At 36.6% G+C, this 16,323-nt stretch overlaps 1 protein-coding gene across 1 annotated transcript in view; it reads right to left on the bottom strand.

The window, feature by feature from the left end:
* Positions 1–3,047: 3,047 nt before the first annotated feature.
* Positions 3,048–16,323, bottom strand: part of QTRT2 (queuine tRNA-ribosyltransferase accessory subunit 2) — a 49,497-nt gene continuing 36,221 nt past the window's right edge. The window contains exons 8-9 of the mRNA XM_021007152.2: positions 9,557–9,671; positions 3,048–7,671 (exon numbers count right to left, since the gene is read on the bottom strand). Of these exons, the coding sequence (XP_020862811.1) occupies positions 7,440–7,671; positions 9,557–9,671 (347 nt within the window). The 3' untranslated portion in view covers positions 3,048–7,439. The remainder of the gene's footprint in view (positions 7,672–9,556; positions 9,672–16,323) is intronic.

Below are 16,323 nucleotides of genomic sequence, written 5' to 3'. Positions count from 1 at the left end.
GACTGTTGAACAGAGGCATGATAAGGTCAAAATTGAACTTTAGAAAAATTGTTTCAGCAGCTATGCAAGATGTGGATTGGTGAGTGGACAGCCTGGAAGCAAGCAGACCCATCAGAAAGCTATTATAATAGTCTAGATTGGAGGTAACGGGAGCCTGAACAAGTGTGGTGATGGCTATGAAGGTAGAGAGAAGAGATAGAAGAGATGCTACAGAAGTAAGACTGACAAAACTTGGCCACTTTTCAGATAAGGGAGGTGATAGAGTAGGAAAAACCCAGGATAAATTCTAAGGCTGCAAACCTGAGTAATTGGGAAGATGCTAGTGTCCTTATTAGAAATTAGAGATGCAACTGGGAAATAAGATATACAGGCAGTGGGGTATAGAAATCTATCCTGCCTTACAAGAAAATAGAAGAGGAAGGGGATAAGGGGTGGGGGGGGGGAGATAGAAGGGAGGGCAGATTAGGGGAAAGGATATTCAGAATGCACACTGTCTTGGGGTTGGGGGAGGGATGAGATGAGGAGAAAATCTGGAACTCAAAATCTTGTGGATGTGAATGTTGAAAATTAAAAATAAATAAATTAATGAATCTTTAAAAAAATGAAATTAGAAAGCCTGGAGGGGTGACTTTAAGATAGTGAACTATATTTTTGGACATGTGTTTGAAACTCTACAGAGCATCCAAATGGCACATCCAATAAGGAGTTGGCAATGTGGAATTAAGAGTTCAGATAGGAAATTTGTTGTTGTTGTTGTTGTTGTTGTTAGTTTTAGTTGTGTCTTACTCTTCATGATCCCATTTGGGGTTTTCTTGGCAAAGATACCAGAGTGGTTTGCCATTTCTTTCTAAAGCTTATTGTACAGATGAGGAAACTGAGGCAAATAGGGTTAAGTGACTTGCCCAGGGTCACCCAGCTAGTAAGTATCTGAGGGTGGATTTGAGCTCAGGTCCTCCTGACTCCAGGCTTGGTGCTTTATCCACTGTGCTACCTCACTGCCCAGATAGAAATTAGGGCTGGAAATGCAGGCATGGTGGTCATTTGTGTAATATAAATGAAACTATAAGAGCAGAAGGGCAAAAAAAAAAATACTGGGGGCAGGTAGGTGGAGCAATGGATACAGCACTGGTCCTGGATTCAGGAGGACCTGAGTTCAAATCCGACCTCAGACACATAATACTCACTAGCTGTGTGACCATGGGCAAGTCACTTAACCCCACTGCCTAGCCAAAAAAAAAAAAAGAGCAGAAGATATCACCAACAAAAGGTTTAGAGAAAAAAGAGGGACTAAGACAGATCCTTCAAGACACCCCAGATTAGAGGACAGGAAATGTATGACAAACCAGCAAAGGATTCTGAGAACAGATAACCAACCAAGTATCAACAACCGAAAGTGACAGCAACTCATTAGATGATGCCCTTATGACATAACATGACTCAGGTACTGGTTCATCTTGGAGGCCCTTTTATTAGTCTTTTATAATCCATTGGAAGTCCATTTATCCTAGGTGTCTGACAGGTTTCCGTCATAGAGGAAGGCACCAAGGCTGGGTTGCAGCACTACCTCCTAGAGGAGCCAGGAGCTCATGATGTCTATACTTTAGCTCGAGTCAGAATCTCTCCTCCGTCTGTAAAAAGGGAGAGTTAATTTTGATGGCTTCCAAGGTCCCTTACAGCTCTACATCTTAAGCCCCTATGATCTTTCCCTTGGCTTCTCCAACCTAAGATTTTCCCAGTTACAGGCATACATGTTGATTTGGGTCTATGGCCTCTTTCTATTATAGATCCCAATATGGTAGCTTGGCGGCACAGTGGATAGTCAGGAAATCCTGCATTCAAATCTAGCCTTAGATATGTACTAGCTGTGTGACCCAGGACAAGTCACTTAGGCTCTGTTTGCCTCAGTTTCCTCATTTATAAAACGGGGACAATAATAGCATCTATATCTCAGAATTGTCATGAGGATCAAACAAGGTAATAATTATAAAGTATTTAGCACACTGACAGGCACTCAGTAAGCATTACGTAAACGTTATTTCCTGTTATTCTTCTATTTAAGGGAATCATTCAGAAGGAATGGCATTCTATCCACCTAAAACTCTCATCTTGAAATCGTGATGTTGGTATAAAAACACTTCGTGATGAAAGAATTATGCCACCACTTCACAACTGTGTGTTTTATCATTTGTTTTCACATACGTCATCCTATTTGCTCCTCAGAAATAAGCGTTATGAGGTGGGTCCTGGTGCTGTTACTGTCACTACCTGGATCTGTAATTTCACCGGCACAGTGAATTCTCAGCAAGGCAACTGCTGTCTACCAATGCAGAAAATCACCTGGTCTATACCTTGGGGCAGGGTCCATGGATTCTCAAGGGAGATTTCAGGGGGTCTGTGAAGTGGGATGGCAAAAACGATTATATCTTCAATCTAATTTGAAATTTCTTTCGTAATCCTATGGTTTTTTTATTTTAGAAACTTAAAAACATCATTCTGAGGAGGGTGTGTGAGATATATAAGGTTAAGAACCCCAGTCTTGGAGGGTTACCGAGGATCCAGCGAGAGAGGGAGTAACTTCCCCAGGGTCTTGGAACCAATCCATCGAAACAGAATTTGAATTTGGGTTTTGATGCTGAAGCCAGATGAGAAAGCAGAGACTTACAAGACTAAATGACTCATCCGAGGCCGTGCCCTTGGTAAATGGCATGGTAGGAGTAGAACCCAGGTGTTCTGCCAGTTAGCCTACTGCTCCTTCTGCTTTATCACGCTGCTAATATAATCCGAAGAGTTTCCAAAGCTTCTTTTGGAATGTTCCCCCGAGAACAAATGATCAGAACTATGGCACAGCTCAGAATTTCATTCTACCTAGCTTGCTACGTTCACACAAACATTTTGATCAAAATGTTTACTGCTGATGTAATTTTGTCTAAGTAGGCAAGATATTATACTAAAGGAAATTTAAAAAAAAATTTTAATAGCAAATAATAACTATATTATTATATATAACAAATAACACTAATAACTAATAACAAAAAGATTTCCTTAAATTGAGAAATATAAGTAAAATGCTTTATTATATTTAGACACAAATAAAACCCATACATTTAATAGACGTTCTTGGTTAGTCACACCCTTCTAATTCCAATAGCTTTTGTAAAAAAAAAATCAACACTATATGAACAGTCATGATTATCTACAGAGGTCAGAGATTCTTTAACACCAATTACACTGTATATTCCTTGAAAGCAGGGACCTTCTGTCCTCTAAGTATCCCTTGCCTCTTGTGAGAGGGATAGGTTATAAATGTGGCCACAAATACTCCAAATACAAATATTTGTAAGAGAGGATAAATGTCAATTCCCAGGACCAAATGATAAAAAAAAAAACAAGTAATGATGCTTGGAAGATGGGGGAAAAAAAGTATAGTGACATGTTAGAACAATGAACAAAATATGATATAAAATTTAAAATGAATGTATCTTAAATCAATGCATAACAGGTGAAGCCAGTCAAGAAACAGAAGTCATGGAAGGCTGAAAAGTGACAATGACTCAATTTATTTCAATTCTATTCAACAAATATGTATTAAGCACCTACTAGGAACATAGTGGGGCAGCTAGGTGATGCAATAAATAGAGTACTGGCCCTGGAGTCAGAGGGACCCGAGTTCAAATCCAACCTCTGACACTTACTAGCTGTGTGACCCTGGGCAAGTCACTTAACCCTGTTTGCCTCAGTTTTCTCATCTGTAAAATGAGCCGGAGAAGGAAATAGCAAATCATTCCAGCATCTTTGCCAAGAAAACCCCAAATGGGGTCACGGAGACTTGGGCACAACTGAAACAACTGAATAACAATGATGAACATAATACAGTGTTCCATACAAGAAATATAAAATCCAAAATTCAACAGTTTCAAGCAGGTTCTCATCTGCTGGGGGCAGTACAGGAAGAAATACATGTATGCTGAGAAGCAAATATAAGACAATTTGAGGAAGATCAGGAAAGGATTCTTTGCAGGAGGAAGTACCTTCCGGAACTGGGCCTTGAGAGATCATAGGGGACTCCCAAGAGGTGAGGTGAGGGACACATTCCAGGCATGCATTCATCAAAGGTCTTTGCATCCTTAGGGTCTGATGATGTCAAGTCACTAATGAACTTCACACTACTCAAACTTTAAATCCTGCTACTCTAACAACAGCTTATAATTACTCAGCATTTTATAATTTACAAAACATTTTACACGTGTTACCTCATTTCATCCCCACAATAATCTTAAAAATGATGGGAATACGTTTCATCTCTATTTCAAAGATGAGAAAACTGAGGATCACAGAAATTATTTATCTAACATCACCAGATTCATGACAGAATCGCAACTTGAACCCAGGTCTCCTGACTCTTAAATTCTTTCTGTTGTGAGTAAATTCAATAAAAGTAAATTGAGGTACATACTCCAAGCAAAACCAGTTTACTAACAGTGATATGGATAACTGTTAACAAAGCAGGTCACACTGGTCCCCTCAGTAAGTAAGGCCAGTGACCCCAGTGAGAAGGGAGGAGAACCCTCTTTATTGTCACAAAAAAAAGAAGGGGGGGTCCTAGAAATATTAACATTGGCTATACTAAGAAAAGTGGGTTGACATTCAGGTGAGGCTATCGTCTTTCCCCACGTAATCATTACACCCTGGTGTGTGTGGTTGGTTTTTTTTAAATAACCTTTTTTTTTTCAGTCCAAAATTTGGTTTATAACCTTTCATCACCTAATCGCCACATGGTATAATTCTGTTCATCACAACCACTTAAAAGGTAAACAGAGCAGCAATGTATTCACCAGTGGCATATGGATATACACTTATCTCTCGTGCATTATGAGCCACCAGCCTAGAATTCTCAGCACATGTGCATTGTCAGCATTCAATTTTAACATCTACTCACAAGTATTCTGTGCATCCTAATCTTGCATCAAAGACAATTTAGTAATAAATGATTTTTAAGTAATACCAGCACAATTTTTTAAAAAAAGTTTCACTTTTCAAAAAAAAAATTGTCATAAAATCTGTGATGATTATGCGGTGAAATACGGTAATCACACTCCTCTCTGGCAATTAAAGAACATGATTTGTTTTATGGGACTCATTTGCCTCTTGTAATATTTGTTAGGGGATCAGTACCACTGGACTCACTGTCCCCTCAGTGATCATATTCTTTCACCGTACAAAGGACAGGCAAGGAAAGAGACATAGCTTCGGAGCGATGAGACCAGGGTAAACTAGCTGGGGCTTAGAGACAAAAAGAGATATCCCAGGGACTAACAGTATGAGTGATAACAACAGTATGAGTGATTTTAATTATACCTTCAAACTAACTCAGAGGGAAAAACTGCATTCCTGAACTAAAGGACATATAAATGTGGCTTGAGCAAGCACACAAAATGGGGCAGTAATACAGAACAGAGTCAGCTACAGAATAAAATCAATTATTAAATGTGGGAGAGAGTGGGAGATATTTCATTTAAAATAACCATAGACAATATAAAATACCTGGAAGTATACTTGCTGAGATAAACCTAGGAGCTATATGAACATATTTATAAAACATTTTTATACAAATAAGTCAGATTAAAATAATTGGAGATATATTAATTGTTTGTGGGTAGACAGAGCCAATATAATAAAAATGACAATTCTACATAAACTAATTTATGTCTTCAGTGCCATCCCAATTAAACTACCAAAAATCATTTTATTGAGCTAGAAAAAATAACAAAATTCATTTGGAAGAACAAAAGGTCAAGAAGATCAAAGGAATTAATGAAATAAAATGTAAAAGAAGGAAGATTTAGCAGTTCCAGATTTTATACAGTGGTAATCATCAAAATTATCTGGTACTGGCTAAGAAATAGAATTGTCAATCAGTGGAATAGAGTAGGTATACAAGACACAGCAGTTAGTCACTAAAGTAATCTTGTATTTGATAAACACAAAGATCTAAGCTTTTGAGATAACTCATCATTTGGTCAAAATTGCTAGGAAAACTGGAAAGCAGTCTGGCAGAAACTAGGTATAGACAATTATCTCACACCATTTACCAAGATAAGGGAGATATCACAAGTAAATTAGAGGAGTATGAAACATATTGCCTATCAGATTTATGGATAAGAGAAGAATTTATGAATAAACAAGAGATAGAGAGCACTGTGTGATATAAAATGGATAATTTTGATTACATTAAATTAAAAAGGGTTTGCACAAATAAAACCATGTAGTGAAGATTGGAAGGAAAGCAGATAATTGGGGAAAAAAAGTTTTATAGTCAGTTCCTCAGATATCATCTCTCAAATATACAGAAAATTGAGTCAAATTTATAAGAACATGAGCCATTCCTCAATTGACAAATGGCCAAAAGATATGAACAGGCAGTTTCTGGAAGAAGAAATCAAAACTATAGATACAGTCATATGAAAAAATATTCTAAATAGTTATTGATTAGAGAAATGTAAATTAAAACAACTCTGAGATACCATCTCACATCTATCAGACTAACTAAAATGACAGAAGAGGAAAATGACAAATGCTGGAGGGATAGAAAAATTGAGACACTAAAACACTTGGTGAAATTGTGAACGAATTCCACCATTTTGAAAAGCAATTTGGCATTATGTCCAGAGTTATGAAACTGTATGTACCCTTTAGCCCAGCAATACCACCATTAGGTCTTTTTCCCAAGATGATCAGGGAAAAAGGAAAAGAATCTATATGTTTTAAAATATTTATAGCAGCTCTATTTGTGGTGGCAAAGAACTAGAAATGGAGGGGATGCCTATCAATTGGGGAATGGCTGAATAAGTTGTAGTACATGATTGTGATGAAATATTACTGTGTTGTAGGAAATGATGAGCAGGCAGATTTCAAAAAAACCTGGAAAGACTTGCATGAAATAATAAAAAATGAATCAGAATCAAGAGAATATTATAACAGCAATATTGTTTGAGGAATAACTGAATGACTGATAGTTATTCTGAGTAATATGATCATTCACATCAACTACAAAGGACTTATGAGGGAAGGTGCTATCCACCTCCAGAGAAAGAACCAACATATAGAAATATGTACTGTATGGTTGCATATATATATGTGTGTGTGTGTGTGTGTGTGTATCTATCAAATACTGGCCTTCTCTAACGAAGGGCTGGGATGGACAGGAGACAACTTGAAACTCAAAATGTAACCAAAACAATAACAATAATGATAAATATTAAAAAAAGAAAAAGAAAGCATTTTGCAAACCTTAAAACACTACATAATTGTTAAATATTGCTATTATGATTGGTCCCAAAGCCCAGCAATCAAAGCTAGGTCTGTTATGTATCCTGAGTTTCTCCATTTGTTCCACTGAGACACATGTTCAGTACTTGTGATTATCTTCCATTTCCTGGGTCTCAAGATGCTTGCCTGCAGACGAGTTTCTTCAGCTGACCCAGTCTATCCTTTCTCAGAGCTTCTCTGATAGCATAGAAGAAGCCAAAATAGTGCTGAAAATTGTGTATCATGAGGAGAACCCCAGCTAGCAGCTCATTGGTCACCAGGAGGTGGTGAACATAAGCCCGACTATGATTCTTACAGCAATAACAGGAACAGCCCTCAACCACAGGACCAAAATCATCACAGTACCTAAGAAAGAAAATACAATGACAAGATTCCAGTAATGGGGAAAAAAACACAAATCACAAACACAGCTGAAATTGACAAAATAAAAAGCCAAAGAAGATATTGCCAGGTAACCTCTAATACTATGTGATGACACTGGCTGTCTCAAAAATCCACAAGGCACACTACAGACTCTTTAATGACATTGTTATCATTAATAATATTGTTATTATTAAACATAACAATAAAAACATCATCATTAAAGATGCTCTTTAATAACACTGTTATAAATATTATCATTATTGACAATATAGCATGATCAATAAGTTATTGATCGTAACAAAAAATAACATCAATAAGATTCTCTTTAATGTTATTATTGTTATTGACAATGTTATTGATATGTTATTTTCAATAACAATGTTATTGATAACAACAAAGAGGATCTTTAATGTCAGTGTTATGGTTGATGCTATTGATGATATATGTTATTACTAAAAATGATGTTATTGATAATGTTATTAGTAATATTGCTATTGATAACAACAATAAAAATAACATGATTAAAGATGCTCTTTAATGACATTATTATTGTTGTTACTAGTAATAATGATGGAGCAGCTAGGTGGTGGCACAGTGGACAGAGTGATGGGCCTGGAGTTAAAAAGATCCACATTCAAATCTAGCCTCAGACACTTACTGTGTGACCCTGGACAAGTCACTTAACCTTGTTTGCTTCAGTTTCCCCATCCGTAAAATGATTTGGAAAAGGAAATGGCAAACCACTCTAGTATCTTTGACAGGAAAACCCTAACTGGGGTCACAAAGAGTCAAACACGATTAAAACAACTAAACAAGAAAATTAATAATGATGTTATTGATAATATTATGTTATTACCAATAAGGCTGTTATTGATAATAATTAAAAATAACATCATTAAAGATGCTCTTTAATGACATTATTGTTGTAACTGATGCTATTGATGTTATGTAATTGTTAATAATAACATTATTGATAACAGTGTATTGTTATTAATAACACTTTTAATGATCATAACAATAAAATTTCATCATTGAGGAGCCTGTAGTGTACCTTCTATGTATACTGATGATGATGATGATGATAAGGACAATATAACGATAGCTAGCATTTATATAGTGCTTTAAGATTTACACAGAATTTTACATATCGCATTTACTTTTCATGACAACTCTGTACCTCTATAAAAATGTATCCTAAGAGGTCGCCTTAACTTCTTATTTATCAGGGTTAAATACACAATTCAAGATTCACACAACTAAGAGGACGTCAGACAATTTACAGGTTAAAACACAATTGAAAAATAAAATATATTAAAGGTAAAAAAAAACAGAACAAAAACCATTTAAGACAGGGGTTCTAAACCTTGAGTCTATAAGCTTGCTTTTTGTTTTTAATATTTTAATAACTATTTCAATATAATTGATTTCCTTTGTAATCCCATGCACTTTATTTTGTGCATTTAAAAACTTTTATTCTGAGATGGGATCCACAGGGGTTCATAACACAAAATAAATTTCAGGACCCCTGATCCAAGGAAGTAGGCACTCAAGATGATCAGATCACCACAACTGGGCAATAAATTTGACTCTAAGATTTATGACAACTTTTCTAAAGCAAAAAGGGAAAGATCTGGGGTTACATAATAGTACTTTCTGAAAAGAAAAAGCATACACTTGAATGTAAAGAGACAAGATTTTTCTGTGCTCTCCCAAGCACAAGCAAAAAATATTCCATTAGAATTAGTTCGGCAAGAAGGTTGATACACAAAGAGGTGACATTAGTTGCACAAACTTTTTAAAAACCAAAACAAAAAGCATACACTGAAAAGGAAAACTAAACTATTAACAACGACAAAAGGTCACTCACTTTTTTTCTTTCAGATTTATTTCAAAAGATGTTTCTGGAACACGTTTGGTTGTTGTGACTTTATCTATATGATCCCCGATTTCTCCTTCTTCCTTCTCCCCATTTTGTTGTAATACTGTAGGACAACACAGTAACAAAAGATCAGAGATGACAATACAGGGAACACTGTGTGCTCTAGTCTCTTGACACCCTTTCTTTGGTTATTCCTCAAGACAAAGGTCTTAAGATCAGCATTTTAAATCAAGTTTTAATGATAATTTTTTAAAAACACTCAACATCCTTCAAATACACACACACACACACACACACATCCAAATGGAATAACAGGAACAAAAGAAATAATATTGTACATGAATCATTAACCTTCCATTACTTTCTTTCAAAGTGTGTATATATATATTCACTTTAACAAGGCAGTAACAAAACGTTCTGTCCAGGGCTTGTTACCGCGGTTCTTACGAATACACAGTTGTAGTCAGTGTTCACAGTGTTCCGTTGGTTCTACTTTCTTCGTTTTACATCTTTTTATAAGAATGTTCCCATATTTACAATAAACATAAGACAACAAACATTTATTAAGTGCACACTATGTGCCAGGCACCATGCTAAATGCTTGGGATACAAAGAAAGGTAAAAACAGCCCCTGCCCTCATGGAGCTTACAATCTAATGGGGAAAGATAGCACGCAAAAGTAAGCTGAAAAGGGATGGGATGGGAGGGAGGATGATGGTGGAGACCAAATTAAGCAATGCAGGTGGTGGGAAGTGACGAGTTGGCTGGGCTCCCGGACCCTCTTTACAGGGAGGCTTTCAGAGGAGCTCCAGTCAGAGCGGCATGAGAAACTGAGCGCGGTGATGAGGGGTGAGTACCAAAGATGAAGCAATGAGGCTCCTGGGGATGAGCTTTTTGGGGAAAGGGGGATGATGATGGTAGAGTGGAAAAAGTCATGTAGCTGTAGTATTTCTACCAGTCATTTTAGGGTGTTTTTTGAGACATTCCCCAACGGCTGGACGCTTCTTGTTTCCAATTTTGTTTTTCTGGAATAATGCTGCTAGGAAAATTTTCATACACATAGGTCTTCTTCCTGTCAATAACATCTTTGAGGTAGATTCCTACCAGTGAGGATTACGGGGTGAGCAGGTCTACACAGATCTGTAGCTTTTCCTGAAGAGTTACGTATTGCTTTCCCAAAAGACAGTCTCATTTCACAGTCCCATCAGCAAAGCAGTTGTGTGTCTATTTTTCAATACCTTCCAGTTCAATAGTTCAACAGCGCCAGCGTTGAATATTGTCATTTTAACTCAGGTGCAGGGTGGGATCTCAGACTTCTAAAAAGTTATTCTTCTGATCGATGACGTTTCACTGGGAGAGGCAGCTAGAAGCAGAGTGGGCAGAGACAGCTCTGGGTTCAGTTCCCATCTCAGACACCTACTGGCTGTGTGACACTGGCAAGTCACTTGATCTCCTGTGTGCCAGCACGCTCTCTAAATTGAACAGCAGTTTCTGAGCCGGATTAATAGAGGCTTTCCTCAATGGGAGTTTCCTACACCAAAGAATTCAGAGGTCTAGTCCATTTCTTAAATGAAAACTTTAACATCAACCACTAATGTAAACAACTAACTCGGCAATGTGAATACTTTTTCATGTGCTTATTGAGAATGTGTTTTCGTTATTTTCCTTTCACTACTTATCTATCAGGGAATGGGTCTTACTCAGAAATGTGTATAAATTCTTCATAGATTTAGGATACAACACTTAACGTTTCTCGCAAGGAATCTTCCCCTATCTGTTTCTTTGCTTCTTATTCATATGGCTTGCTTCTGATGGTACAAAAACTTCTTTTCGTATACTCAAATATGTCTACTTTGTTTTTCTTAACTTCTCTATTCAATGAACAGCTAAGTATTTTTCACTTTTCTATAACTGCAAGACAGACCATTTCATTATTCTCTCATTTAAATACTTTAAAATATTTACATAGTTGACTTACTGGTATTGACGTTGAGTTGTGGGTCTAAGGTTTAGACTCTAAACCCATTTTTCACCAAATTGCTATGCAATATCCCCAACAGGTTTTACTGAATAATGATTTCCTTCCCCAGTATTATGTATTCTTAAATTTATTGAACACCAACCTGCTATATTCACCTGATTCAGGTTCAGTTATCTAATTTGTTCTACAGATCTTCTTTTTTAAACCACTTAGCTCTAGACAGTTTTGATAATGACTGTTTTATTGTATAATTTAAGATCTGGCAGTGCAAGTCCACTTTTTTTTTTATAACTTTCTTAGTTAGCAATGAACTTTTCCCCCCATCAAATTCTATAAAGAATTGCACTGGAATTTGGATTAATACTGAATTCAATCTACATTTCATTTGAGTGTTACCTTTTTTTATTGTAATAGTTCAACCCACTCACATGGCACCGCATCTTGTCAATTATTTAATTTCCCTCTATTTCTATAAAGAAATTTTCTTTTTTTAATATTAATATATTAAAGATTATTCTAAGATATTTTAAAAGTCATTTTATACAGTTCTTGTGTGTGTGTGTGTGTGTGTGTGTGTGTGTGTGTGTCTTGGTAGGTCAATGCCTAGATATTTGATGTGTTTTAAGTGATATTTCAGGAGGTGTACATTATATTCCAGTATTTTCCTGAGCGAGCGGTAGCATGGCAAAGCACATACAATTGGCCTTGAAGTCAGGAAGACCAGGGTTCAAGTCCTGTCCTAGACCTCTACTTATTTTTCCTTCTTTATTAACAAATGACTCCCTTCCACTCCCCGAGAAGTCCAGCCAACCTGGCCTTCTTGCTGCCCTCCATTCATGACTCCATGTCCCATCTTTGTGGCATGGCTACGGTGGCCCACCACGCCTGGAATGGTCTCCTTCCCCTCGTCTAACTCTTGAAAGCCCCTGTTTCCTTCAAAATTCTCAGGTCAAGTACCACCTTCTGCATGAAGCCTTTCTTAACACTCAAGCTGCTGGTGCCTTCCCTTCCCCTCCCCCTTGACCTCATATCTGTTTTGTATGTGTTTCTTTGTGTGTGTATGTGAGCACACACCCCCTCACATATGATGTCTCTTTTGTTCAAAGGTGAAGTTCCTTGAGGACAGGGAGTGTTTTGTTTTTGTCTCCCAGTATTAACTTTTGGTGTAGAGTAAGTATTTAATATGCTTACAGACTGAAAATCAACTGATTATGCAGTTATACTTCCAACAATGACTGGCAGAGGCAAAATACAATTACAGAGCATCTGTGGTCTCTCCTTTTCTACTCCAGACACCACAACTTGACTCCTAAAGCCTTCCAAGGGAATAGGTCAGCAGCAGAATTTTGAACCTGGATTTGGCCTTACCTCAGACTATTGGCCTTACCTCAGACTATTCCTGCACTTTTAGACATTCATTCAGGAGAACAAGGGATTAATCCACAGATATCCTGGGATTATTGTTTGTTTGAGAAAAATCTCACTTCATGAGATGCCCTTCCCCCCCTCACCCCCATTAAACTCATCCCCCTCTAATCTCAGCACTTGGCATGGGTGAATTCAAGCCTTGACACCACCTCCCTCAGCTTCCTCTCCCCTCTGACTAGAAGCCTGGAGGATGGAGGACCAAACTCCTCCTAATGCCTTCCTATATAGAGGGCAGAAATGCACTCTTAGCTCCTCACTCCACTTTGTACCTGCTGCCCTTCCTGGTTCCAACTCCATGGAACAAGATACCCTTGGTTCCAGGTACCCCTGGAGTCCTAGCTCCCCATTCTTCTTTCCTATCTCCTATAGTGTGTTTTCTCTTTAGATTATAAGTTCCTTGAGGGCAGGGATGGTCTTCGTTTTTATTAAATGTATCCCCAAGGCATAGCATGGATGCCTGGTACCCAGTGGGTGCTTAATAAATGTTTATTAGAGTAGAATAGTAGAACAAATATCTAATATAACAGAAATACATAATATGTATATGGGGTATTCTAAAAGCCTTAGTGTAGATGATAAAGAAAGCATTCACATTCCAAGGAACCACAGTTAAGGTTACAAAAGATTTGGTACGATCACTACCACTACTACACTGTTAGCTAGCATTTATAATACTTTAATCTCTTTATATATCTTAACTCATTTGACTTAGTACCCTACTATAAAGGAGAGAAAATCTGAGTGTGATATTCCAAAAGGCAAAACACATCCTACAGGATCTAAGTATAACCCTATACTCATATGTATGAGTATAACCCTAAGACCTTCAGTGGCACAGAGAACTTTCAAGAATTCCTGATGACAAGATCAGCACTGAGTATATACTCTGAAATTCAAACACAGAAGTCAAGAGAAACCTGGAAAGGTAAATACATTTGGACATTTGGAAAAGCCACAATAATGATGAAAGAGTTATATAGGTGAAGAAGTCAATGTCTCTTCATAACCTAAATACTTTTAAGGATTATATTAGGAATTAAATAAAACAAATAGAGAGTCTGGGGTGGTTTTGGTTTTGATAGCCTTAAGGGGGAGAAGGGAGGGTGAAAGGAAAACAACAGGCAAAAAAAATGAGAAAGAAGGTAGGACTGATAGTTGGAGTATGCAAAGAAAATAATACACAAATATGGAAGAAGGGTTGAGGGGAGTGAGCATCACATGCCCTTTTATGTAAACTGGACAAAAGAGTTGAAAACATACATACACAAAGAGTTTGGTGTAGAAATACATTAAACTCAACAAAGTAACAGATGATGTCTCGGACGTTGTGTTCAGCCTGAACACTATGTTATAGAAGGAACAAGGAGGAATGTGTTCAGAGAAGAGTAATCGGGATTATGAGGGGTCTGGACACCATGTCATACAGTGAGCTGGTGAAAGGAGGATATTTAAGCACATGGCAAGAGGGCTCAAAGAGAACAGCATAGCTGTTTTCAAATACCTGAAGGGTTATCATACAGAAGAGGGATTAGAACTATTTGCTTGTCCCCCCAAAAGGCTGATTTGTCCAGAAGAACCAGAAGCAATACTTGGAAATTGCAGAGAGACAAATTTAGGCAAGTGTTATGGAAAAACTTCCCAGTGGTTAAAACTGTCCAAAAGTGGATTGATTTTTGGGAGGAATGTAAAGAGTTCTTCCTTGAAGGTCCTCAAAGAGAAGCCACAGGTTTTTTTCAAATGTAAGATTCTGTGCTTTTAAAAAAATTAAATATCATGTATATTAATTTTATTGCTCTTTTAAAAGACAAGCTTTGTTTTATTTATCAATTTGATTGTTTTCTTGCTTTGTATTGTTATTTTCTCCTTTAATTCTAATGATTTCTTATGCATATTTCAGCTGTATTCATTTGTTCATTTTCTAAGTTTTTCAACTCCAAATTCAATGCAATAATCTCTCATTCTTTTCTCAATATAATTATCCAGAGGTAAATATGTGCCTCAGAGAACTATTTTGGCTAAATCGCATAAATTTGATATGTCATACCTTATTTTAATCCTAAATATGATTTTTTCTTACTGGTACTATAATTCAATTTTTGACCTAAGCATTATCTTACATTCCGATTTTTTTTTTTTACAATTCAGTTAGCTATTTCTGTAAATATTGTTGTCATTCTGATAGCAACTAAATATTGATAGTCTCATTTTTTTATGTTACCTTTGGGCATTTAAATAAGTTCTCATTTAATTTTTTTTTCTATTTACATGGTCTCCAAAAGTCTTGGTATAGCTTTAAGCTGTAACAGCTTAAACACATAGATACATACACATATATACACATATGTATGTATATATATATATATATATATATTTCTCTATTGTTTTTGATAATAAGGAATATGACACACCTTATTTCACTAAAACTAATCCTCTCCCAAATCTTAGCCTAAGGAAAACATTAAAAACAATCCCTAAATGCTTATTTAAAAGTCTTTTTTTAAAAAAATCAACTTCCTAGCTGAATTCTTTCGGTGTACTTATTATCTTATACTCATATTTTGTGACAGTTTGAGCTTAGTTTCTGGAGGCACTGTGGGTATTAATTCACCAGTCCTTCTGGTGACTGCTTCAGTTTCTGTAAATGCATATTTGCCCATCAGAAACTTTCTTTAGTTTGCTCATCACGTTTGATTACCCACTTTTCTTTTCCAAAGGCATTTTTATTTTGAAGCAATTTCAATAGCTTTGCTTTTTTCTTTTGCATTTCAGTTGTTGTTTTTGATGGGAACACTGAGGAACACAGGCATCTGATGTCTCACTCTGATATCTTACCAGAACTCTCCTCTGCGACAGACATTTGAATTTTTAAAATGAAGCAGAAAATTTGCTACAAACCATTTTTAACTTCATAGGACTTTTCCTAAAAACTATATTTTGAATAGAATAAAATTTGTAGTTGCTGTTGAGTCATTTTCAGTCATGTCTGACTCTTCATGACTCCATTTGGGGTTTTCTTGGTAGAGATTTTTATTAGAGTGGCTTGCCATTTCCTACTCCAGCTCATTTTACATATGAGGAAACTGAGGCAAACAAGATTATGGGATATGACTACGGTCACACAGCTAGTAAGTGTTTTGAGGCCATATTTGAAATTAGGAAGATGAGTCTTTGACTGTAGGCCTGGTCCTCACTCCACTGCGCCACCTAGCTGTACTAAATAAAATATACTTCACAATATAATTTTATGTCATGCATTCCTTTGGAAAGTCAACTAATAAATTACTTTATATGCACCTTGTCAATAGAAATGGCTACATAAATGTGATAAATCATCAAATTTTGAAGA

The sequence above is a fragment of the Phascolarctos cinereus genome, unplaced genomic scaffold, assembly GCF_003287225.1.
Source record: "Phascolarctos cinereus isolate Bilbo 61053 unplaced genomic scaffold, phaCin_HiC Scaffold_726;HRSCAF=1367, whole genome shotgun sequence".
Lineage (NCBI taxonomy): Eukaryota > Metazoa > Chordata > Mammalia > Diprotodontia > Phascolarctidae > Phascolarctos > Phascolarctos cinereus.
The sequence above is the reverse complement of the archived record's forward strand: the minus strand, read 5'-3'. Positions and strand labels throughout refer to the sequence as shown.